General features: G+C 34.4%; 1 protein-coding gene across 9 annotated transcripts in view; it reads left to right on the top strand.

Moving 5' to 3' along the window:
* The window catches only part of CACNA2D1 (calcium voltage-gated channel auxiliary subunit alpha2delta 1), a 496,546-nt gene that overhangs the window by 286,768 nt on the left and 185,273 nt on the right, over positions 1-24,505 (top strand). For all 9 annotated transcript variants that reach the window (XM_082399325.1, XM_082399323.1, XM_082399324.1 and 6 more), the window contains one exon: positions 13,403-13,444. In XM_082399325.1, coding sequence (XP_082255451.1) covers positions 13,403-13,444 — 42 coding nt within the window. The remainder of the gene's footprint in view (positions 1-13,402; positions 13,445-24,505) is intronic.

Raw genomic sequence — 24,505 nt, 5'->3', positions numbered from 1 at the left:
CTGTTACAAATGCAACTGTTTTGATGATGCCTTAATGTATTTCAAAATGAGAATTAAATGAACAATGCCAGATAAATATATATGTAAAGTTGAGAATATCATTTAAGCATACAATGCATTTGATTAAGGATTTATTCCACTTTGCAAAACAAACATTCCTTGGCCTTCCTGGGTAGTTAAGTTTTCTAAAGTCTGGAGCAGTTTGTAATTTTGATGTCACTCCTTTGAGATCATCGTTCCAAATTTCATTTCAAAGCTAATGTTCAATGATACAGCATCCTTCTCCCCTCCAAAAAAATTCCTGCAACAACATTTACTTCTTAAATTGTTGGTAATAATATAAAATATACTTAAATGATGTTATAGTATCTTACAAATTAGGGTTGCCAGATTTAGCACATAAAAAGACAGCATGCCCAGTTACATTTGAATTTCAGATAAACAAATTATATATCTCTTTTGTGTAAGTTTGGTACATTGTTTTACTAAAAAAATCCATCATCAGAAATTCAAATTTAATTGATCTCTTTTGTCTGGAACACTATATTTTAAAGACTAACATCAAGTTCTTAAATGAAAATTCTTAGTTCAACCTTTCCTCAACTTCCTATGTTTATTATTTCTTTTTTTACACAATCTCCGAGCAATTTCTAATCAATACTAGTCCAATCATATAACTGTAACTTTTGTATCATTTATTTGATGGTGAACGGAAAGGACATTATATTAATATTTATCAGCTTGATTAGTCATTTTTAGGTCTATCTTGCACTCTGTTGATATATAGGTTGACAAATTTACCTTTAAAATGTAAAATATAGAGGATAATTTCACTTGATCTGCTTTCAGTTTACTTGTTCCTCTTCGGTGTTTCTAGAGCTGCTATTTTTACCAAACAAATAATCCATGAAAGTGGCCAAAATATACAACAGATGGGAGGAAAAAACACAGCCTTCTAATTTTTTAGGAAGGAAATTGTGTCTGTAAAGGTTAATTGGCTGCTAATGTATTCCATTCCTACTTCTCACCTGGATAGTGACTTTGAAATGTCTTTATTCTTTAAATGTAAAATATTTTTCATACTGAGTTTCTTATGTACTGGTAGAGAAGTCATTCTGATCAAAAGTTGAGTATGCCGATGTGTTCCTTTGTTCAGTAACACATCTGGAAGCATAGTTTAAAATGTAGACAACTCTATAATTGGCTTGGCTTTTCTGCAGGATTTCTGCTCTCCATTGAAGTGACACCAGCATCTTATGATTGAAGTAACTTCATTTAGCCAAGTCCTTTAGCTGGTCAATCTATCTTTTTCCTCTGTTTTTTGTTTAAAAACTATCTAAATTTTATTATTTACACTTGACCAAGATGAATGCCTTTTTTTATTTTTAGGAAATTTTTATTTGCTATTTCAACCTTCTCTTATACTATTCTACTTATATAATTACATCACTGAAACAGATATACTTTGGGTACTTAAGTAATGGCCTTGATTATAGTTGTATAAAATAGTCTTAGAATAATTTGAATACTAGAAAGTAATATTATATATTATTTATATATTATCTATATACATCCTTAAAATTTCAACATTCTTTCAGATAAATGATAACATTAAATTATCATTGCAACCCTTTGAAGTTGGAGTTCTTTGCCTAGCTGAAAATGAGAAGACAGAACAATTTTGGCCATATTAATTTATTTGTTTGCTGCCGCAGAGTAAGAATTGGACCAAGGAATAGAATTCTGAAAGTATGTGTGAGGAACGGAGCATGACCAACAGAATTCCCTTTCCCTGTCCCTCCTTTTAAAAATTTTGGACAACAGATGAAATGCAGTATACAACTTAACTAGGACTATGTTGAGAGTTTTGGATTACTTGAGAATCTTTTGGATTGTGGCTTTCATAAATTAACACTTTAACATTTATGCATGTTTTAATTAGAGACAAGTTATATCTGAATCAGTGAACAGTTTGAATTTAAAAAGCTCTTTGAAAAATGACTTAATTAAATACAATTACTGAAACTAGGCTAATGAAGTATAGGCTACTAGGAATTTTTTTGTTTCTTTCCAAAGCAATTATATATTATTCAGATGGAATGGAGTGCTTCTAAAATGTCAGAAATTATTCCATTTATTTCTTCTGCAGTAACCTTTCTTTCTTTGTGCTGTGAGCAAAATTATTTTCACACAAAGGTAGTTCAAATTATTTAAACTGTAGTCTGTCCCCTAGAAAAAACACTTTCATTTCTACTCCAGTTAAATGCAAATGAATGGCATTCCATTATATTAATGAAAGGTAGCAGCGGTTGATCTGGAGCAGTTCATTTCTGCCAGAATGGAGAGATTGCCAGACTTTGTGTGGTAGGAGGAAAGGGGTTGATTTAAGCTAGTTTGAGGATGCTTCTTTCTCAACACATCCCTCCTCAGAAACACAGTTACTATTTTTCAGAGATGAATGAATATACTTTGAGTTGACATTTCAAGACATAAAGAAAAATAATGATGTTGCAATTCCTCTTTTGCACGTTTCTACAGAAATATGTCAGAGACATTTCCAATGGCGGGGCGGGGTGGGCAGTGGGGAGAAGCAGCTTTGCCTTTGTTTTTCAGAGTTGAAAGATGTCTCTCTGAGTTCTGTTGGATGTTCACATGAGAAGAGAAGCAAATCTATCAAAGATTCACTGAGAAAAATAGATGAGCACACAGCTCCTAGGTCTTATGTGACCTAAAGAAAAACAGTTACTTAGTGGAAACATCAAAATATATAGATGGAAGAATTCTAGAGACCACAGTTGTCAAATGACTCAGCATTTTACAGATGAAGAACCGAAGCCTCAGGAAGTCACACTGCCACCTAGTCAGTGCTTAATATCATTTGTTGATTTAGCCACATGCTCGGTAAAACACTCACATTTAGCCACATTTCTAAAACACTTACTATGTGACTCTGGTAGATGTTGGTTCCCTGCCCACTACTACTCAGCGCACACACACAGTTGTATAGCTTCCTACTCTAAGCGTCTGCAGATATTTGCTTGAGGGCTTTCTGTGGTGACAGGAATTTGCAGAACACTTCCAACCAGTGATGACGGGTGTGGGTGAAAACTACCAGTCTTCTCACTCTTTGGATATAACAATGTTAAGCCATGTTGTAAAGCCTCCCAGCAGTTCTTGGAGGAGCTTGGTTGCCCATCTGCTTTTTAGCACACGTTGTTTTGAATTTCTTCAACTCCATGTCTCACTTCTCCACTTTGCTAGTGGTATTTGCTGGGATCAGCTCCCCAGTAAAACTTAGTCTTAGTGTCTGCTTCTGGAGAACCAAACCTAAGGCAGTGCTAGAAACCTGTCCATAAAGACCTCGTCTGTGGAGAATAAAGATCATTAAGCAGAGGAGGGCAGGCTTGTCCAATAGTCCCTGGCACCTAACTGTGATGGGCCTGTAGCCACACGTTGAGCACAAAGATGAGGGTAACTGTCTGTCCCCTCATAGGGCTCAGACATGTGGACAGAACATAGTGTGGTAAGTGTAAGGACTGCAGAAGGGGTTGTAGCTGATCTTTGGATCAAACTTTCACTCCTTAATTCCATGCAACAAACCAGTAAGGTAGCTACTGTTTTTCTCCCTGATTTATAGAGGAGAAAAATATCGGAAGGTGCTGTGAAAAGCATTAACAGGGATATCTAATTTTGACTTGAAGTGGGAAAGCTAGGGAAGTTTTCCACAACAAGGAAAGCTTCCTGGATGTAATTTAGGTATGGAAAGAATTTATTCCAGAGCCCCAGATAGGAAGGACGGCATGTTCTGGTCTGCTCTAGAATTTCTCCCAAACACATCTTCCCTTTCCCACTGTGTTTTCTACCTGTAAGAGGAGCCAGGTCATATACATTTCATTTCACTCTTAGATCTCTCCTTTAGCATTTTTCAGTGTTTAGACTTCCTAGTTTCATCTTTCTATATAAAGTTATCCATTTTTGAAGTTTGTAAATCTCCTTTCTACTTTAACAAGCCACCTGGCTTTTAAGAATATTGCTTCATAGAGACTTAATCCTAATACAATATCCAGGCCATACAATGATGTGTTTGTATTAGCCAAAATTTTCACTGTCTGAAAATAGTGAGGAGTTGGGATGGAGGGGAAAGAGGGGTGGGAAATCCAACAAGAAATATGATACTGGGATACAAGGTTAATTAAATTTTTACCAATTTATTATTTTCAAGAAGATCACAGCTATTGTATATCCAAGGAATTTTGTAAGGATTAAATGATATATGTAAATGCCTTTCCCATAACGGACACATGACAAATATCTCTTCTTCTCCTCCTTCTTTCCCATCCTACCTATATAGCCCCTCAAATCCAGTGAAAGATGAATTAAATTGATGTAGTGATTACCAATTTACTGTTCTTTGAAGGTCTGATTTTAGCCAAATTATTTTATATTCAGGAATTCAATGGCCATAGTGTAAGTCTGTATATTTTGCTTTAGCATGATAATATTCTGAAGTTGATAATGATTAATTTGGAAAGGGAGTGCTAATATTACCTTTGGAAAAATTAATGCAACTCTATTACTAGGACATCATATATTGTTATGATCAAGTGCTGTTAACTTTGATCATGAGTCAAGAAAATCTGTGAGTTGTCTAAATCAATAGGAAGAAGCATAGAAAATGGAATATTTTGGTGGATTAAATTTTAATGTTTTAGTTGATTATACCCCAAGCTTCATTAGAAACACAGATAAAGGAGATTAAAGCAAGGTCCTCAGCATTAGAGACATGTTTGTTCATTCCTGGACTGAGTTTCCTGGGAGATTTGGTGGATGAAAATAACATATTTATCTTCTTATATTCTACTTTGGCTTTTATCCTATAGTTTAAATAATATATTTATCGATATCCTCTGGAACACTAAAAAGGCTTACAGGCAGATTCTTATTAAAGTTTATCGGATGAAGAAATGAATTGCTATAGCTCTTAATGTTTAATAGGAACTGATCTCCCCTGAAGTTCAAGAACACAGAACTCTGAGATCACAGGCCACTTGGACTTCCTCCTTGGTTTCTTATAAGAGTGAACGTGGTCTAGGTTTTCACTTATTTGAAGCTTTTTAAAGGCTATATACTTTTTCTCTACTCTGATGCATTGTGTGTGTGTGCCTGCATGTATATGTGTGTGCGTTTTGTTGTTATTTTTACTCCACAATTTCTAAAATAGTTCCTTATAAGCTCATGATGGTCATTTATCCATTTATCTGTCCATTCAGTGGTAGTTCATACAGTTCAGACAATAGCATCGAATATACACATAATAGAACGTGTCTCTACTTAAAACAATTTTTCTCTCCTTTTTTTAAAAAAAATTCTTCTTTTATGTAGAAGTAATGAACATTTTATGTAGAAGAAATGAATTTGGTGAATATTATGTGTTTTTTTCATCTAGGATGATAGTCCCAGTTGTGTCATGAGCCTCATAATAAATAAGTATAGCTTGGGGCTTGAGTACGTGAGCATGTTTGTAATTAGGTCATTAAACATAGTAAGACACCTGAATTCATTCTCTCTTGCTTTGGTGGCTTTTAGAGGGCCTTGCTTGTTGATTGGTTAATGTGGTGGGCCAGGTATTAAGTAGTACTTCAATTTACGAGCACCATAATGGCAACTTAAAAAAAACAACAACAACTATATTGCAAATATATACTGGCAATTAACTGATAAATACATGTAAGATGGTGTTTGCTTAAAGTAACAGAAGCAAGCTTTTTTAAAGGAAGGCCAAAATTAGTTTCTAGTTTTTTCTTCCAGTAAGCTAAAGAAATTAGTATTAAATTCAACTCACATTTTAAAACAAATGGTAAGGCAAAGTTAAAAGAACAGCTAAGACGACTGAATGTGCCTCAAAGATTATTAGCCGTTCTCTTTGTTATTAGGTAGACATTGAGTATATAAGGAACTCACTGTCTCTAAGAAGCAGATCATTCTGCATTCATAGCAGCAGGATATGGGAGGAGTAAGTACTCAATTAGGGATAAGAAGACCTCTGTTAGTCTCGGATTGACTACTGTTAGTCTTAGCTTTCGAATATACAAAATTGAGATTGATAATATCTTACTCACTGATTTAATTTTAACAGTCGGGTTCTCAAAAAAGCACATGTATTTAGGTTTCTAGCACAGAGCTTGGCATGTATACAAAGCTCAATATATATTTATTCTTCTGAATGAACACTGAGAGTTCAGAGAAGGAATAGATTATTTGTATTTTTTCATTATAATCATTGATCATTGAGCAACCTCTTAGCAATAGCATTGTACTTTCATCTTCTTTGATAGAAACTGTGATACTCAAGCATATAATCAAAATTTATGTAGTCATTCCATGCTGTATTGTGCAACTAATTTCTAAAGGCTAGTGAGTTGAAGTAAAGAGATTGATAGAAATTATTTTTTTAAATGGTAATTAACTTGCTGATTTACTACTCACAAAATATTAACTTGACACTAAGAGATTTTTGACCTTTAGTTCATTAGAGAAGTGTTAGAAAAATATTAACGGTTTCTCTTTATATATGAGCTAAGAAAATTTTCATCTTTTGGCTTCTTTGATTTTTTGTTTTAATCTTCTACTTGAATTTTAAATTTTAGACAAAAAAAGATGCCACAGCACATCTGGATTTTTATCCTGCAAATCTTCTTCTTTGCAAACCACTGAATGTGATTAAAGAGAAGATGGACACACAGGAAAGACAAGGGATGAAGGAATGGGATCTTTCAAGATGCAGGAGGGGAGTTCGTTCTAGAACAGTTATAGTCTAATAATGCCACCAACAGAAATTAAAGTTCAAGCAAATACTATAGACTGTTAGTAACAGGAAATTAGAATGGAAAAACACATTGTAGGTAGTGTGGTATTTGCATTAGTACTATCAGTTGTAGGAGTTAGCACCTTCTAAGAAGCTTAAGAAAAAAAAATTATTGGTTCTGTCATTAAGAAGCCAACAGATAGAGGTAGCCTCTGACACAAGATTCAGGTTTTAAGCAGTACAGCGTTTGCAACCATAACCACTCCTGGAAAATGATATTTTGCTGAAAAAGGAATAGGGAGATGAGATGCTATTTTTGGATAGATTTAGGCGCCTGTTAATTTCTGTGGTCAGAGAAATAAGGTGGTTTGATTTGCCAGCCATCAGAATCATGTGATTGGAAGAAACAGTTTCCCAAAGATGGGAGGGTTTCTGAATTAAAAAAAAAATTACAAAACAAAGTTTACTACAGTTTTTAAAACAGAGAACCACTGACTTACTCTATGTGAGGGCTGCATGTGTAATTTTCTCCAGCAAGATTCCACAGTTTGGGTGTTACGGTGGACAAACAAATTTTGGGTTTAATACAAAGTTGGAGTTTTTCTAGGCAGGAGTGGATGAGGATGGATGTTTAAAGGAGATGTGGGGTTGGAAAGAGTGTGCTTAGAATCACAGAGGAGTTTGGAGCATAGCAACACATTTAATGGACAGGTTGCATATAGAACCAACACTTAATTACCATTTTACTAGACTTTCTTATAAATTACCTCATTTAATTTATCAGAATAAAAATAACAATAGCAGCTATAATACCATTTCTTCTTCACTGTGCTGTATGGAATCTTTGAAGAAAGGACTTTAAATGATTAAATAGACTCATAGCATAGTAACTGATCTAAGAAAATAAAATTGTAAGCATTTTACTTTAATTCCTATGTAAGTACCAGTTAAAGCTAACAGATAAATTCTATGGATATTTCTGATTTTTCTTTTTCAGTATATAAAATAACAGGCCCTGTGCTCAACACTTTATGTCAATTATCTTCTTTATTATCTCTTGTCACATAATATGAATGCATGTAGGTTTATCACATGCCTTCAGTCCAGTAATCTGGTAACATTGATCTCTAGATGGACCTGTGCCCATCTTTATTTTCCCTTTTTGTTTTCATAAGCAATATTTCATGCATTCCAAACCCCAAACAGATAGAATGGCATAAAAAATATCTTTTTTCAAGAACCACTGTCTTTACTGCTTCAGCTACTTTTAGCTATCTTTGGAAAGTTCAATTACATTCACACCCCCTCTCCGACACACACATGGATGTATACACACACCCCCTCCCCCAACACCTTGCTAAGTTGTTTTATTCACACAGTGCTGTAATCAGTACTGCTGGTTAACTCATGTCATGTAGCATGGTTGACTTGGGCACAGTCAATAGTGGTGCTGTGTCTGGTTACCAGGACAAATTGTTACAAAGATATAATAATCAAAAAATTTGAATTTTAAATGATTTGAGCTAAACAGTGTGGATCTTGGTTGGCCGGAATCATTAACACAACTCATTTATAACAAAGAGTATCCTTAATGTTCATCCTATTGACAGCATATATGGAACTAAAAAGGATAAAAAGACAGTAAGAATGAGTTTTTTTTTTTTTTAAGGTGATTTAACAGGCAATAGAGTTGCCCAAAATTTGTCACACTGTGGATTATATACAGAGTCAAGTGCATAACAAAGAAAAGAGAATTAGTAAATTGGACAGGAAGTTAATGTCTATTTGAGTTTTGAATGTGTCATATATTTCAGATGTTACCTATAAAATCCTAATTTTCAGTTCCATTATTTAAATCTTATCCTTGGCAACATCTTACTCCCAGGTTGAAGCTTTGTACTTATGCTTCAGATTTTTAACATAAACTATTCATCAGAGGCCACGTTTTACAGGAAAGTGGCATGCAAGGGACTGTCACTCACAATATACATTTTTAAGATGGAATGGTCTATTTTGTCCAGATTTAATTTTTGACTCCCAGTAGACACTGGGAAACTAAAGTCATTCATCTCTCAACTTACTAGGGGATGTTTTAAATTTCAGTAAACAGTAGCATTGTATTAGCGTGAACCATTTGGGTAAATTTGTTTCAAGGAGATAATAACTAAACTACTTGGTTAAAAATCAGAAATGAAACAATTTGTTCTTGTCATCTAGTGGTGCTTAAATTATGAAAAATTGCTCTCTAAAGGTTTGACTCATCTATGAATCTCGTTTGAGGTTGTTGCTAGCTTTAGCCTATCATACTGCACATAATGCACTGAAATCCACTGAAAACCTCTGTGTTTGCAGGTAAAATACCTTCTAAGATGATGTTGTTTAATAATTTGCATGAAAATGTTTACCTAGAAGGATAGTAGGGAAAGAAGATTACTCAATTCTGATTTGTGCCTGCGATAATTAGTTTATATGCTATAGTTTTAAAGTCTTAAATGATAATGATATACCTATGTACTTTCTGGAAAAGGGACTGAGGGAATTTTGAGTGATAGGGTAGGTAAATGATTCAGAAAGAAACACACACACACATTTTCAAACACACATCCTTGAATTGATCAATAGAGGAAGAACGTCTCAAATATCTGAAATTCTTAACTCTTGCCTATTTTGAAACCTGGGAAGGTTTTGACTTATGTGGTCCTACCATCCAAGGATAGTAAGAGATCTTCTTCAGTTACAGCAGATTTGGGGCAACTGGCCCAGCTGCCTGCTCATCTTGTCATGTGTGAATCAGGAGGGCAAGAACTTGCCTCTTAGGTCAGTGTGTCCATAGTCTTCATCTCCGTTTCTCCAACACTTAGCACAGAGTGAGGGCGCCAGAGTACTGTTGAATGAATGGGCTGTGGCTCCCTCTGTTGGTCGTGAGACCCCCAGCACCTCCCTGTACAAAGTCTAGGTGAGATGGGGGCAGGGGCAGGATAAAGGGAGAAGGAATTCAGCTGATACTCTTCCTCCCCTCCTCTAACTTCCCCCACTCAGATCATTTAACTGTTTTTCTACAATATCCTCTCCTAATTTTCTTTTAACACAGAGTTAATTTTAGCCAAAAGTCATCCCTGTAAAAACATCAGGACATAGAAGTTGGGCTGATTCGGTGTGAATTGTCTTTCATTCCTGAGAACTGTCCTTTAACCCAATTCTCTTAAGATTGTTTCTGGATATATTTTGGTGATTCAGTGACTTACATGATTTGATTTCAGACTGATATAGTTTAATGTAGCTGCACACATCTGAATATATATATATGTATATATTTTATAATAGAGCTAATATGTATTTCCATAAAGCAGAAGAAATGGCTCTAAATGAATGTGATAGGAAAGAGAATTATGACCACCAAATTATGATTTTTCTCAAGCCTACTTTCAAAATTATTTCTGAACCAAATAATTCTGAAACTATATAAACAAAAGCCACAATAAAGCCAATCACTGCAATTTTCCACAAGAAATTATGACGAACTGAGACAAAAAATGTTTTTATATAATTATACAAATTAAAGGGCCTATGAATGTTTACCATTTATTTTAGCGTCATGCTGCCATGTAGGTGGACTAGGTTGACAGGTTAAATGCAGAATTACAGTTTCCCCAAATCCTGATGCCCTATAGAGATTTAGCTTTACGAAAATTGATCAGTTGAGCCTTTCTGCTAGATAGAGTAAGAAATAATGAAATGTGTGTGCTATCAGTGCACAGTCTGAGGATTGAGAAAGGAAAGTGTATTTATAAAAAATGAGGTTAAAAAAAAGCTTCTGAGTCAAAAGCAATGTCATTTATTGGAGGGAAGAAATTTTGTTTTAAGACAGTGGATGTAATCAGTCGCTAAGGCCTGTGTTCTCTTATTGAAACATGACCACCTGTCTAAGCACACGTTTGATTAAGTGCTTCCTAGGTATGTTGTTTTTCTATAAAAAAGACACACTTTTATTTTCCTTTGCATTTATATTTTGACCATGTAAGAAATGGACGTTGTATAAGCAAAGAGCTTCTTAAAAGTAGAAATATAAAATACCTAGTCACAAGGAGTACCAATGTTTGGCCTGCAGTATTATTTTATGACTAATGTATTTTGTTTCCAGTTTGCTTTAAAAAGCCAGGTTTTGGAATTATACGTCTTCCAAAGTCCAGAAAATTTTGTGCAAATGCATAAAAGTTAAATAAACTTAGCAATACACATTTTCAATGACAGTTTTAGAAGCCCTGTAGACCTTCTAAAAGAAGAGGCACGTAGTGGGGCTTTATGTAAAATATAATACAGTAACAAAGAAAAAAAACATTTGGAAATTCTCAAATAAACTTAGGTTTTCTCCATTTTAATTTTTATTTTAACTTCAATCACAGTTTATCTTAGTAGAGTCAAAATACTTAGTTTGAGTGAAAACTAGCGTTTATCATACTTTACCCTGTTCTGACACTGTATGGGATACTCTTCATCTTAGGTTTAATAAGTAAATACTCTTTGTAAACGTGACCATGTGTCACACATAAGAAGAAAATTTGACTAATAAGTTTAGTCCATTAGCTCTGGCACCATGGGCCAATTGTAATCCTAGACAAATAAATTGTTTTATATAGTCATCTGAACATGTCATTTTACCTAAAAATAGAGGCAGATGTGTTTAACTTATTTTGTGTCTTTTTTGGCACAGAAATATATACAAATAGGTATTGAATGAATGTTGAAAATGATGCTGCTGAACCGCTTGAAATTTAATGCAGTTTCACCTTGTTTTCCACACGTTTCAATTCTGTAAATATAAGCAATCAGTTGGCAGACATAATATCTAAAATGAAGTAAACTTATTCGGTGTTTTAACTTTTGATGGAATCCACATTCTAAATGGAAAATTGTCTCCTGAGTATAAATTACAGGGTTCCATGAGGGATCAATAAACTGGTAATTGGATTTGGATCTCAGGGGAATTCAGAAGATTCTCTTGCTTCATGGATGTGATGAGTTCTGACATTGTATTTTAACTTTGTTACAAAACTATGTTCCAGGAAGTAGAACTTTTATGTATGTGAAAATTCTCTAGCTACTTAGTTCTTTTTTAAAAAACAATTAAATGGTAATTTTAAAAGTTTTAATGATTCTAAATGAAATAAATTGAAACTCATGGATTTCATTCAGTATTACAAATCATATGTTCTTATATTTATCTATGTAGTTTTTGGTTTGGTTATTTGGTCTTCAGAGATACCTGTATTTTATAGATTTTCATTATCATGGTATGTTTCTCAAATCAAAAAACGGGGGCAGAATCTGTGGCAACAATTTGGAAACAAAACAAGATCTCTTTTCCTCTTGGAGATTTATAATGTGCATTCATACAATGAGGCTGTATGAATTCCTGCTGAAAAGACACAATTTTAACTTTATTGTTTATTCTAAAATCATGACCACAGAATACTTTTACCTATATAAGATCTATTATATCTTCAAGAACTAGTGATTTTCTTTGGAACATACTTTGAGAAGCACTAATTTAGTCTATTTTTCCCAAGCGATTTTTAAACATTTTTGTGAATTGTGTTTTCTTTTAACAAAATTTTATATTGTCCATGTCTGTAAATGTTTAAGAGACACAGAAAAATACACTTTTACATGGTACTCAAGTTACTACTAAAGATGTACAGAAGATGGGTAATACATATCTTCAAACAGTTCAGGAGGAGAAGAAAGAAAAAAGATATCAGTATATGCAGATTATTTTTATATTGCATAGAACTAGCCTTGTAGACAGAATAGGAATTTAAAAGTCATTGATAACTGTTTTATCCATTTTTTCCTCTGTAACACAATTTATGTCCATACTTTATATTTATGGCATATTCAGCGACATTGATGGCTAAGCAGAAATGTCCACACACTTTCATTCTTGAAAAGCCAACACTCACTCGATACTTTGGTAGAATATGAGACCATTAGTACGTTGGATTATCTGATATTCTTTGCTATCTAAATTCACAGATACTCTTAATCCCTTATTTGAATCTCCTGAAGGAATTCCTGCCAGTATAGTGCAGATATACCTTTCTTCAGGAATAATTTCAACATTCGATACATATATTTTAAAAGTCATGGTTTCAGCAAACTCTTAAGCAGCCACTTACAGTATTCACTTTACTTGAATTATCCTATTTATCATTTCATTATTTAGGTGTGTGTGTATGTGTGTGTATGTGTGTGTGTGTATATATATATATATACACACATATATATATATATATATAAAACTTATTTGCATTAGGAATGTAAAAATTTTTTTCTTCACAAATTGTTCTCAGACCTATACTGAGAAGTTTTCCCGCAGTGCAAGATGTGCTTTTCTAATATCACTGCTATAGTGTTTGAATATGTTCTTAGAAAATATCGGCTAATCTTTTCGATCTTTGTGGAATATATTGTAAAAGGAATACTATGAGAGGTTTATTATTTAAAATATGAATAAAATGTATTCAGTGTTTGATCCAGTATATTATTATGTTTTTAATTAAATCACTAAAGCATTCTTTTTTTTTTCTTTTTTTATAGAGCAATGAAGTTGTCTACTACAATGCAAAGGATGATCTCGATGTGAGTATTAAAAGTTTTACATTAAATTCCAGGGTAAACTTAGGTATACTAGGGTGATTGGCTTTACAAACAAGCTGACCTAGCAGGTTTAGTTGGATTCATGCACCAGTCCAGCCTTAAAATTGTAGTTGCCTAAGGGCATTAAAACATATTTAAATTCAAACTGTTTTTCTCTCATCTAAGACATGCTACAGTTGACTTGGTGATCCATAAATTTCATTTTAGTTCTGCATATTCTTGAAATCCTGCTAACTTTGTCAAGTTTACTGGAGTTGGACTATTTCACATAAAATTTTTGAGAATTTATAAAGAAATATAAGATAATACATTTCATACTTCACTAAAACTCTTTATTGGGGAAGTTCACAGTCCTTTAGATATGTTAATACTATTGCTCTTGTAAACCCTTAGATAGTGAATAAAAATGAATCATGTTTTATGATTAGTATATTGGTTTGGCTATTACAGAGAGTCTTAAAGTAAAAGTGCTAAGACAAGACAAAAGATTATTCTTCTCTCATGTCACATTCTGTGTACAAAGCCTAATATAACAACTCTCCATCGTCCAGGCCCTACAGTCCTACTTTCATGTTTTTTGCTCTCCTCAGTGTAGCTTTTCCATATTGTGGTCCAAAATGGATGCTCCAATATCCACAATGATTTTTGCATTCTATACATCAGGAAGGAGGCAGATGGCACTGAAGGACACACCCTTTGCCTTTAAGGGCATGTTCTGGAAATTGCACACAGCATTTCTATCTGCACCCGTTGTCCACAGCTTAGTGACTAGTCTTGCCTAGATGCAAGAAGATACGGAGCATAATTTTCTTTCCCCTTGGATAAGCATGTACCCAAATAAAATATAGGGCTCCATTACTGAAGAGAGAATAGGGAGAATACTAGTTGGGAGTTAATTAGCAGTTTGTGCACTTAATTTTGCTCTTCTTGGCATAGTTAAAGTTAATGCCCAGACTCTACCCGCTCATCTGAGTGACTTCTATCAATTAAGTATAGTCAAATTCTTCAACTTGGAACTGAGGAAAAAATTCTCTTTTACAGGAAAATGATTATAAAATTATGTGCTGTGTTGAGTATTATTTAGTCCTTCTTAAAGCATGTGTTTTGATCATTATAATCAAATTGTTTTCTGCAATGGAAATATTCACTATCTTAGAATGAAAGTTAAGAAATGTAAGTAAATGTTGAACTTTGATATTCACCTTAGGATTTTTAGTGGTTGTAGCTTTTTTTGAAGATTGTTGCTTATCAGATGAAGTTGGACTTACATGGATGATGAGATTTATTCATCCTTACCAAAAGTTTTGCTGTATATAATCAGATTTAATTGGTTGCTATACTCCAACTTTATACATGTAGTGCTTGATGTTTTATTTATCGCATATTTGTATAATCATAATGCCATCTTGTTTTGATTTGAATTGGCTTACCTTCACTGTTCTTTGTTGTACTTTTCTATATTCCAATTTAGTTGTATATTTTTATTGCTCAAATTCCACAAAGCCATATTCATTATGAAAAATTGGTGCACGGAGATTATATAATGTGAGTTTATAATCTCATACATTAATATCTAATATCTAATGAACACAGGAACTAATTGGAATACTAAATATTGAAACAATATTATCAATTAATAAATTTATCCTCATATGTTTGAATGGGGATGTAAATATCTGAGATATAAATAAATTTTCTATTTTCTAGAATAGTTCTATATTTAGCCTATGAGTGGACTTTGAAAACAAGTGGCTGAAATCTTCCCAGCAAGTGTGAAGCTATAGAAATAGGAAGGCCAGATTTAACTACAGATGTATTTTGGTGTGCTGACACAGAAACAAAGTGAGTTTGATTGCCTTTGGATGTGATGCATTCTCCAGCTTGCTACAATTCCACTGCTCCTTGTTGTCTTACTCTCTGCCTACATCACACATCTACACACATAAAGAAAATAAAGTAAAAATGCCTTAAGATAGTATAGGGCAGGGCTTCCCTGGTGGCGCAGTGGTTGAGAATCTGCCTGCCAATGCAGGGGACACGGGTTCGATCCCTGGTCTGGGAAGATCCCACATGCCGCGGAGCCACTAAGCCCGTGCGCCACAACTACTGAGCCTGCGCTCTAGAGTCCGTGAGCCACAACTACTGAGCCCACGTGCCACAACTACTGAAGCCCACGCCCCTAGAGCCCGTGCTCCACAACGAGAGAAGCCACCTCAATGAGAAGCCTGCTCACTGCAACGAAGAGTAGCCCCTGCTCGCCACAACTAGAGAAAGCCTGCATGCAGCAACAAAGACCCAACGCAGCCAAAAATAAATTAAAAAAAAAAAAAAAAAAGATAGTATAGGGTAGAATCTTCATCACACCAACATTTAAGGAAGGTGAGGGCAGGGGTAAGGTGTGTAGGATATGAGTAGATGGAAATGAAGAAAAAAAGTAGCTTTTATAATAGAAGTAAATCATACGAAAAGTCCATAACTTTAGTTTATGTTGGATTCAGGATTAAATTTAGAATCTCCTGGTTCCTATTATTCTCCCATGTTAAATATGCTGGTCCATCACCAAGTTAAGATTTGCATATAAAGAATGACATAGTCAAGTGTAATCTATTGATTTTGTTCATTATAATGATGATACATGGCCTCACTTAAAGGTAAAACAAGCATTTAAAGTGCTTTTTAATCTCATCAGTTACCTCTCAATGAAGCTCAACAGCTATCTCTTTGGAGTGTAACTTTCTATGAGTTACATCTGAATTAGCTAGTTTGTGGGGAGCTGTCAGGTTGTAAGCCTTTCAAGGACTTTGATACCAGACGGTCCCTCAGGGGCATTTTATAATATCTGTGCTGCTCTAGATCGATGCTGTTTATATTCCCCTTCTGGGTATAAAAATAAATAACTAGTGACAGCCAGATTTAGCTAAAAAACAGTGACTGAAATAAGTGGTAAAGTCAATGTCCCTTAGGATTGCGTAATATGATTTAAAAATTATGACTCTAGTCATTTACACAAATTTTTGCTTTGGAATTGAAAAATGCACGTATAACTTGGCTAAATTATTTGGTGAGCCACAATTCTCATGGAAGGTATAAGGTACATAGCCATGCTGGAAATTTAAGACAATCATTCCTGACCCTGTGCTAGTTAATGTTAACATATTCTCTCCTCTAATTACCTGATTTTGATATCCTACAATTTTTCCAATCAGATGCTAAGTACTCTTTAAAAACTAATTCAAATACTACCTCCTCTTGAAGCCTGCCTTGCTTTTCCTAAGTAGCAAATGGTATTTCTTTCCTCTGGGTGCTCAAAATAACTTGTTACACGTTTCTGGTTTCAATGGTGTAGTATCTTATACTATGGTATTTTTATACAGGGATAATTTTCTCTATTAAAATTTTAGTGTCTTGAGGTAAGGGTCTTACTCATTTTCTCTGTTTAATGATTTAGAGTAATTGCTGAGATAATGCTTGTTAAATTGGGTAGGTGTTTGTGTGTTTCAGTCCCCCTATTGCTTACATAGCATTTGTGAAGATTGTTTGCTTTTTAAAGTAGTGCCGTATTTGCAAAGTAAACAGGAAACCCTTTGCAAATATGGTGGAAATGAAAATGTTTGTTTTGTTTCAAGGTTGAGTGGAAACAATATTAAGAGAGGAATGGCAAGACTGGCTTTGACTGTAGACTGTATTTGAATTAATTTTTTAATATAGACATTCGTTTCCTTTTGTTCATACAGCGGGGCAGGCTGCAGAAGATGGGAGCGGAGTGGACCTTGTTCCTTCTTCTTCTCTCATCTGTCCCTTCCTCTCATTAGCCCCTGGTTCAGTCATGAGAACTAAGTAAAGTCAGGCAGACAATGTGCTTTCCCCTGTGTCTAAAACTGATTCAAGTTGGGAATAAGTAGCAGAGTTAGAATATTTGTTTGCCATTACTACAAGCAATATAAGAATCAGGATTTTGGGTTCCAAGTCTGGAGAGATCTGATAATCTAAGTTTTTATGAATCTCTGTGAAGCATGAAATCAAGCTTATTTTATTAGTCCATCAAACTAAAGTTTTGTCTAATTCTACATGTAATTAGAATAAGTAAGTTGTTGAATTTCATTTCCAGAGAGACCACAGCATTAACGTGGGTACAATGTTTTAATGTAAGATTAGTTTTTAACTTTTTATCAGGAAAAATATTTTAAATATAAAGAAGAGAGAACAGTAAACTGAGTCTCCATAGTTGCTGTATGTATTGTTTGCTAAATATTTTAAGATAAATTAGAGATGTGACGTTTCACTCCTAAATACTTCCATAGGAAACTTTTATCCCTAATTAATAACAAGACATACATGTATAAGTGCTGTGTACATTGTTATACGGAGGAAGAAGCAGAGCTTGATGATTAAGACATTATACTCTGGAGTCCCACTGCCTGCATCTGAGGCCCAGCTCTGCCATTTTCTAGCTTTGTGATATCGGCAGAGTCACCTAACGTCTCTGCGCTTCACTCTTGGTCTGAAAAATAAAGGTAATGTGATACCTACCTCATACTGTTACTGTGAAAATTAAATTAGTTAACACATATAAAGCATTTAGAACATTCCCTGTCTTACAGTAGGCAATCCAGAAATGTTAGTGAGTATAATTTTAAAAATAATAATTATTAATATTACTACAATACATTTAATATTGATTTGAAGTGATTTTAGTTCCAAATGGATCACGTTTATATGTGTGGATGTCTTAACAATAATTGAAGGGTACTAGTTTGAACTCTTTCATTTTATTGTTATGAATATCCTTACATTTGTGTGAAAAACTTAAGAAAATGCGTAACAAAATAAAAATCAGAACAGAATCTTCAGAAAACGTTTAGAAATAAATGTGACCTCAATGCAAAAATTTGTCTTGAAATCATTGTACGTTTTATATATCCGGTTTTGAAAAGATAATTAAATGTCAAAATAAAATGGAAATAAAAGCTAATAATGCAACAATTATTTATGAAATTCCACATTCAGGTTCTCTTTAGTTTTGAAATTTATTTAGGTTCTTGTTTAGGTTTTTAGAGACATCTGTCCCAATAAATCCTTAACTTCCCTAAAGATGTAGTGAAGTAGATTCCCCAGAATATTTCAGTTGTGCCAGCAAGCAGCACTATTTTCTTAATTCCCAAAGCAAGCAAAGAGAAAGCAGATCATTACAAACTCTTATTAACCTAATTCCAAGACCTATGTTTCAGACTGAAATCCAAATGAAATAAATTCAGCCCAGAATTCCCATGTCAATAACTTGAGTTGATTTATTTGCTACGTTTTATTATATTGATCATGTTCAAAATTTGACCTGTCTGGGACATTTGGCTAGTCTGCTGAATTCCCTTGCATATTTATGTTGCTATTTATTTTCTTACCAGTCTTGTCTACATTAAAATTAATTCCAACATAATGTCCTATCTAAATGTCTTCTTGAAAGCCTAATCATTCATGATTTGTTTTTATTTTATAGAAATAAATCAGTCTGCTTCTAGAATGAACCAATAGGGATATGTATCAGACAGCAACGACTCTGTTCTAATTATTACAGAAAGAAAGTCTAGGTTTCTTTTGCAGCTTTTTAAAAAAACTGTCTAATAGTATACAGCCTTTAATTTCAGGCTCTGCTAATGACTGTTGTTGAATCCTCAAATAGGAGATGGCATAGAGATAGAATATTATTTGCTTCTGTATAGTAAATGGTACAATCAGAGTTACCTTTTTGTGTGTGTGCATCTAAAATAAGTGGTTTAAATATTTTCACTGCTATATGTTTGGCTTGGATTATAATAGTAATTAACATACGTGTACTTATTCTATACTAGAAAGTAAATGCTTTGCAGGTAATGTTATCGTTTAAAGTTCACACTCATCCTTTGTGGCAATACTATTATTTTAATGATATCCAGAAAAGACAAGTAAAACTTAGTGAGCTTAAGTGACTTGTCCGCTGTCACACGTGTGGTATTTGGTAGTGCAGGGAACTGCAAGCAAGGCAGTCTGTGTGATCCACAGCAGGAGCCGTGTGTCCCTGTGCTGTGCTACACTGCCTATTCCGTGGGCCCCATGGGGGACAGGAGAAGGCCATGTGATGGAACTGTTGTAGATCAAGGCTTAAGATTAAAAGTTTTGAAGATGGTTTTGGTTTAAAATTTTCATTTATTATACCTATCCATCATTCTGTCCGTATTTAATTTTGATGTATGTGGCTTGTACTCATCCAACCAGCTTCATCATTGACAGTTGTTAGTTGACAGTGACTTGCAGTAGGTAAAATAAAATCTCTGTGATTAAAAAGATTGTTAGACTTTAAATCATAAATCCTCACTGAGCTGATCCATCATTCCTAGTGATATTTACCATGGATACCTTAAAATTAATGCATGCACCCTTGTGTGAAATATAGCCATATTAGGATTCATTGGGGGGAAAAAACTGTTAAAACTAATAAAAAGGAAGATAAGATTAGATTCCATTTCTTCTAGGAATAGCGCCGTATGTTTTTTGGGCCTTTTTCCAAAAATTTTGAGTCTGTTTTGATATTTTTGTAATGCTTTGTGTGCTTGGGCATGTGCTGCTTTTGCAAGGATAGTTAAAACGTTGGTCCTCAGCTGCTTTGGGGTGGTGGCATGCATAATTCTCTTTTAGATTCCACATCCAGTTCTTCCTTTCCAGAGGCTAGTGTATGGTGTATTTATTTAGAACTCACTGAATATTCACTGTTTGGAAAGTTCGGTGGCATTATGTGGGCATTATAAACTCACCCTATGTACAGCATTGGGTAAACAGAGATATGGGGACTGGATTGTTTTGAATGGTATCTTCAACCTTTTTTTGCTTGCACATGCATGTCAGTTAAAAAAACGCACCTCTCAATATAACAATATTTACTTATAGATTCTCCCTATATGCTACTGAACTAATATGCTGAGAAACCTCCCAAGAGACTTCTAAATTTTTAAGATAAGTGAAATTTTATGAAGTATTGGTTTAAGGGGCATTTGACATTAAAAATCACCAGAAAAAAGTGTAGTTTTTTTCCTAGATGCTTAGTTATTAAATGCCTTTAATTATAATGACTTCATAATACCATAGGAAATATCTCAACAGTCCGTATGAATACAAGACAATGTTACCGATATAGTAAATATAAATCCATATTTATGATAGTCTTCTTTTTTTTTTATAGTAATCTTATTTATTTATTTTTATATTTATTTTTTGGCTGTGTTGGGTCTTCGTTTCTGTGCGAGGGCTTTCTCTAGTTGCAGCAAGCGGGGGCCACTCCTCATCGCGGTGCGCGGGCCTCTCACTATCGCGGCCTCTCTTGTTGCGGAGCACAGGCTCCAGACGCGCAGGCTCAGTAGCTGTGGCTCACGGGCCTAGTTGCTCCGCGGCATGTGGGATCTTCCCAGACCAGGGCTCGAACCCGTGTCTCCTGCATTAGCAGGCAGATTCTCAACCACTGCGCCACCAGGGAAGCCCTATGATAGTCTTCTTGATAATATTAACTTTTTTGACCAACTTGCTGGTTGAACTAATTGAATCACTTTTCTGTCTGGTAATGAGATTGAAGAAGAGCTAGTGCTGGGAATAGAAGCATCATCTCTGTCATTCTCTTCTTGTTCAGTGCAACTTCCATTACTAGAATTTCAACTTCAATCATTGTTAATTTCAGAAATCTTTTAAAGCTGGTAGCACGTATGGAGTAGGTGAAACCCAAGAAGATAATAAGTAAATTTACATATAAAGTGAAGAATAGTACATCGAAAGGGACTGTGTAAGGGAGAAGGCGGCCCATTATCAGTATGTGGGGTTTCCACTTTCTCCTTGTGGTACCTGGAGGATGACAGATGACTTGAGACCAACTCACACACAGTAAGGCCAGGGGAGGGGGAATGCTAATGTCACTCTTTTTGGTAAATATTAGTAAACTTTCATTTTTTTCTTATTTCATTTGCTAGAAATGGGTATAACTGTAAGTTCTAATGTTTTCTCCCACCCTTCCAGTGAATTCCTTTGGAGACCACTGACGCATGGTGTGTTCATTTTTATTTAAGTTCCTCTCAAAAAGATGGCCTTGACTGTCCCTTGAGGGAAGTAATCGAAATAATTCAACTCAGTGAAGTTGAGGTGAAAAGCCCAACTAATGTTCTAACCCATGTTCACCTACAAATTGTCTGTTTGATTGATATCTATAGCTCTGTGCTTTGAATGCATTGCCCTAAATTAAAATGTAAATTCTCAGGGTCAAGGGGTTTGGATACCAAAAGAGTCTTTTGGTCAGTGGTCTCCAAAGGAATTCATTGGAAGGGTGGAAGAAAACATTAGAACTTACAGTTATACCCATTTCTAGCAAATGAAATAAGAAAAAAATGAAAGTTTACTAATATTTACCAAAAAGAGTCTTTATACCAACCTTTCATCATTTACATGTTCTTGCAGTTACTTGGCATTTAAAAAAAAAAAAAGACTTGGAAACAATTGCTTTAAGTTCATAGATTTCAGAATGAGAATTTTCAGAGCTAGAAGGAGCCTTACAGATCTTGTTACCCTTTGTTTCTTAAAAAAAAAAAAAAAAATCTGAGGAGCCATGGCAAGGACACACAGAGTTTTACACACAGAGTTGAAATGAGAATGAGAAGCTGGATTCCTGACTGAGGTGCTGTCTGTCCATTCACCGGACTGCCTCCAGCGTTTGTCCTTGCTACATGCTGAAGTAGAAAAAGCATGAGTTTGGGGACTAGGAAACAGTGATTCAAGTTTATTTATTCACTCAACAAATATTATAAATAGGGCAAGCAGATACAGTTCTAAGCGATTTGCTAGGTGCTAGGGCCACAACCGAACGATGTCAATGAGGCCTCTTGCCCTCGTGGTGATTATGTTTTAGTGTAGTGAGATAGCAAACATGGGGCAAATAAAAAATTCGATAGCGTTTTTACGCATCCATGAATCCTTAAACACCATTTAGAATATCAAAGTGTTGATGCCAAATTTCTGATTTTAATAAAGAGAATTCTGATCATTTAATGAGCATTGTTGCATTTACAATACTGATTTTTAAAAGATACCTGAAAATAAAATGTAGTAAAATTATTGCTTCCAAAGTTAAGTTGGCACAATCTGTACAAGAGAGAATTGAAACAAAAGTCAACCACACCAAAGCAGTTACATAACCAATCTTTATCCCTTCCTTTGACATTTTATACAAAACTATTATTTTATAGTCTTTATCTTGAAAGGGATGTCCTGCCATCTAGATACATAAATTCTATCAATGTTAAGATATATCCTAGGGATATATCTTAGGATATGACTTAAATTTTGCATGTTAAGCAGTACAGTAAATGTTTGACAAACCTTAATGTGAAATTCTATAAAATCAGTTATGTCTACATTGCTCTGAATGTAATAAATGAAGTGTAATGTTTTCAATATTCTATGGGGGATAATTTAGATGGGAGAATCTCCAAGAGAGTATTTTTCAACTGCGATCTGAAGAATGAACTGATACTATGAAAAAAGACCAGGGAACAACCTACCAGACAAAAGGAACAGCAGACCCAAGGATGTTAAACCAGGAAGAGCATAATGTGTGTAAGGAGGAGAAAACAGTCCAATGTGGCAGGAGCATGATAAGCAAGGGAAGGCAGGGCAGGAGATCTGGATGAGGAGTCAGGCTGGAAATAGATCATTCAGAGTCTTATGGGCCGTAGAGAGATTTTCATTTCTTTGTAAGTATGGTGTTATCTTGGCATCCTGGAGTCCAGGCTTTTTTTTACTGTATATTAGTTGTAAGGTGTTAGTCAGTCTTTGCCTCAGATATGAAGGGAAAATAATTGATCTTTCTACCTTACAAAGTTTTTTTGTTTAACCTGTTTTGTCCTGACAATATTTTTTAAAGTATATTTATCTGTCATAATCTTCATAATATGAAAATTTGCTTTTAATTTTTTAAGAAGTAGATTGGCCCCATTGAAATGTTTTCCTTTCCTAATATAATATGTACCACTATATGGTTTCCGGCGGGGGTGGGGGGCGGGTGCTATATTGAACTTTCAGACTATCTGAAATCACATAGTGCTTTTCATAGGCAAGACACCATTTCACAGTCCCTTAGTAGAGAAAATACCCTATCAGCCGCTCCCCAAAATTTAGGTTACATATTTATGTATAAAATAGATATGTATATATATGTTCAGAGTATTACATCCCTTTCTAATGCTGATAATTTGAAATTTTCATACTACTCGTAGAGTTTAAACCAGCCCTCAGTCCTTGTCATCACATTTACCTGTACTGTGATATTGTGATGGCTCTCATGCTCATTGAGGGCTAGATCCTGGGACAGGTGATTCACACGCATTCATCCATCATGCAAACTGAAAATTCATCAGTTTTATTTTGAGGATGTCCTCAGATTCTGTATTCCAACTTATTAAAATGTTATTGTAATCCTTATCAGCAACCTCAATACATTTTATTTAAGGAGTGCCTCTTTTTGCTTTTAAAATTTAACGAACAAGTTCTTGCAGTGATCAGTATTCCTTTTTGACTTAATTTAGTTGTTTTATGTGTTTCAAATTCATAGCTGTCTTTGATTCACTTCATCATATTAGAAAATGTATTTTTTTTTGCTTTTTATATCCCCTATGTATTTTTTAACTTGCTATCTTTCTCTGTGTATTGCACAGTTTCAGTTGCTTACTGTTCCCCCTACCTCCAAAGTCTGCTTATTTCAGACTTTCTTCCTTCTGTTTTATATATCATAATTAATAGTAGAACAATATGCAGAGACTTAATAGTAGATCTAATTTTAAGGAATAGAATTATTTCTTCAAGTTTCTTCTGACCACTAATGTTATGTTTATTTTTCATGTTCACTGTAAAACATTCTTAATATATTGAGTAAATTGCCTCTGAGGAATTAATGCTATAGTTTTTCCATAGGGTAAATCTAAGCAGCTAAAACATTTTAACTACTTGAAGAACTGGAGAAATCTTCTCAATTCATAAAAA

Source organism: Balaenoptera borealis (genome assembly GCF_965194805.1).
Source record: "Balaenoptera borealis genome assembly, chromosome: 7".
Classification (NCBI taxonomy): domain Eukaryota; kingdom Metazoa; phylum Chordata; class Mammalia; order Artiodactyla; family Balaenopteridae; genus Balaenoptera; species Balaenoptera borealis.
Note: the sequence above shows the minus strand (reverse complement) of the source record. Positions and strands in the feature narration are given on the sequence as shown.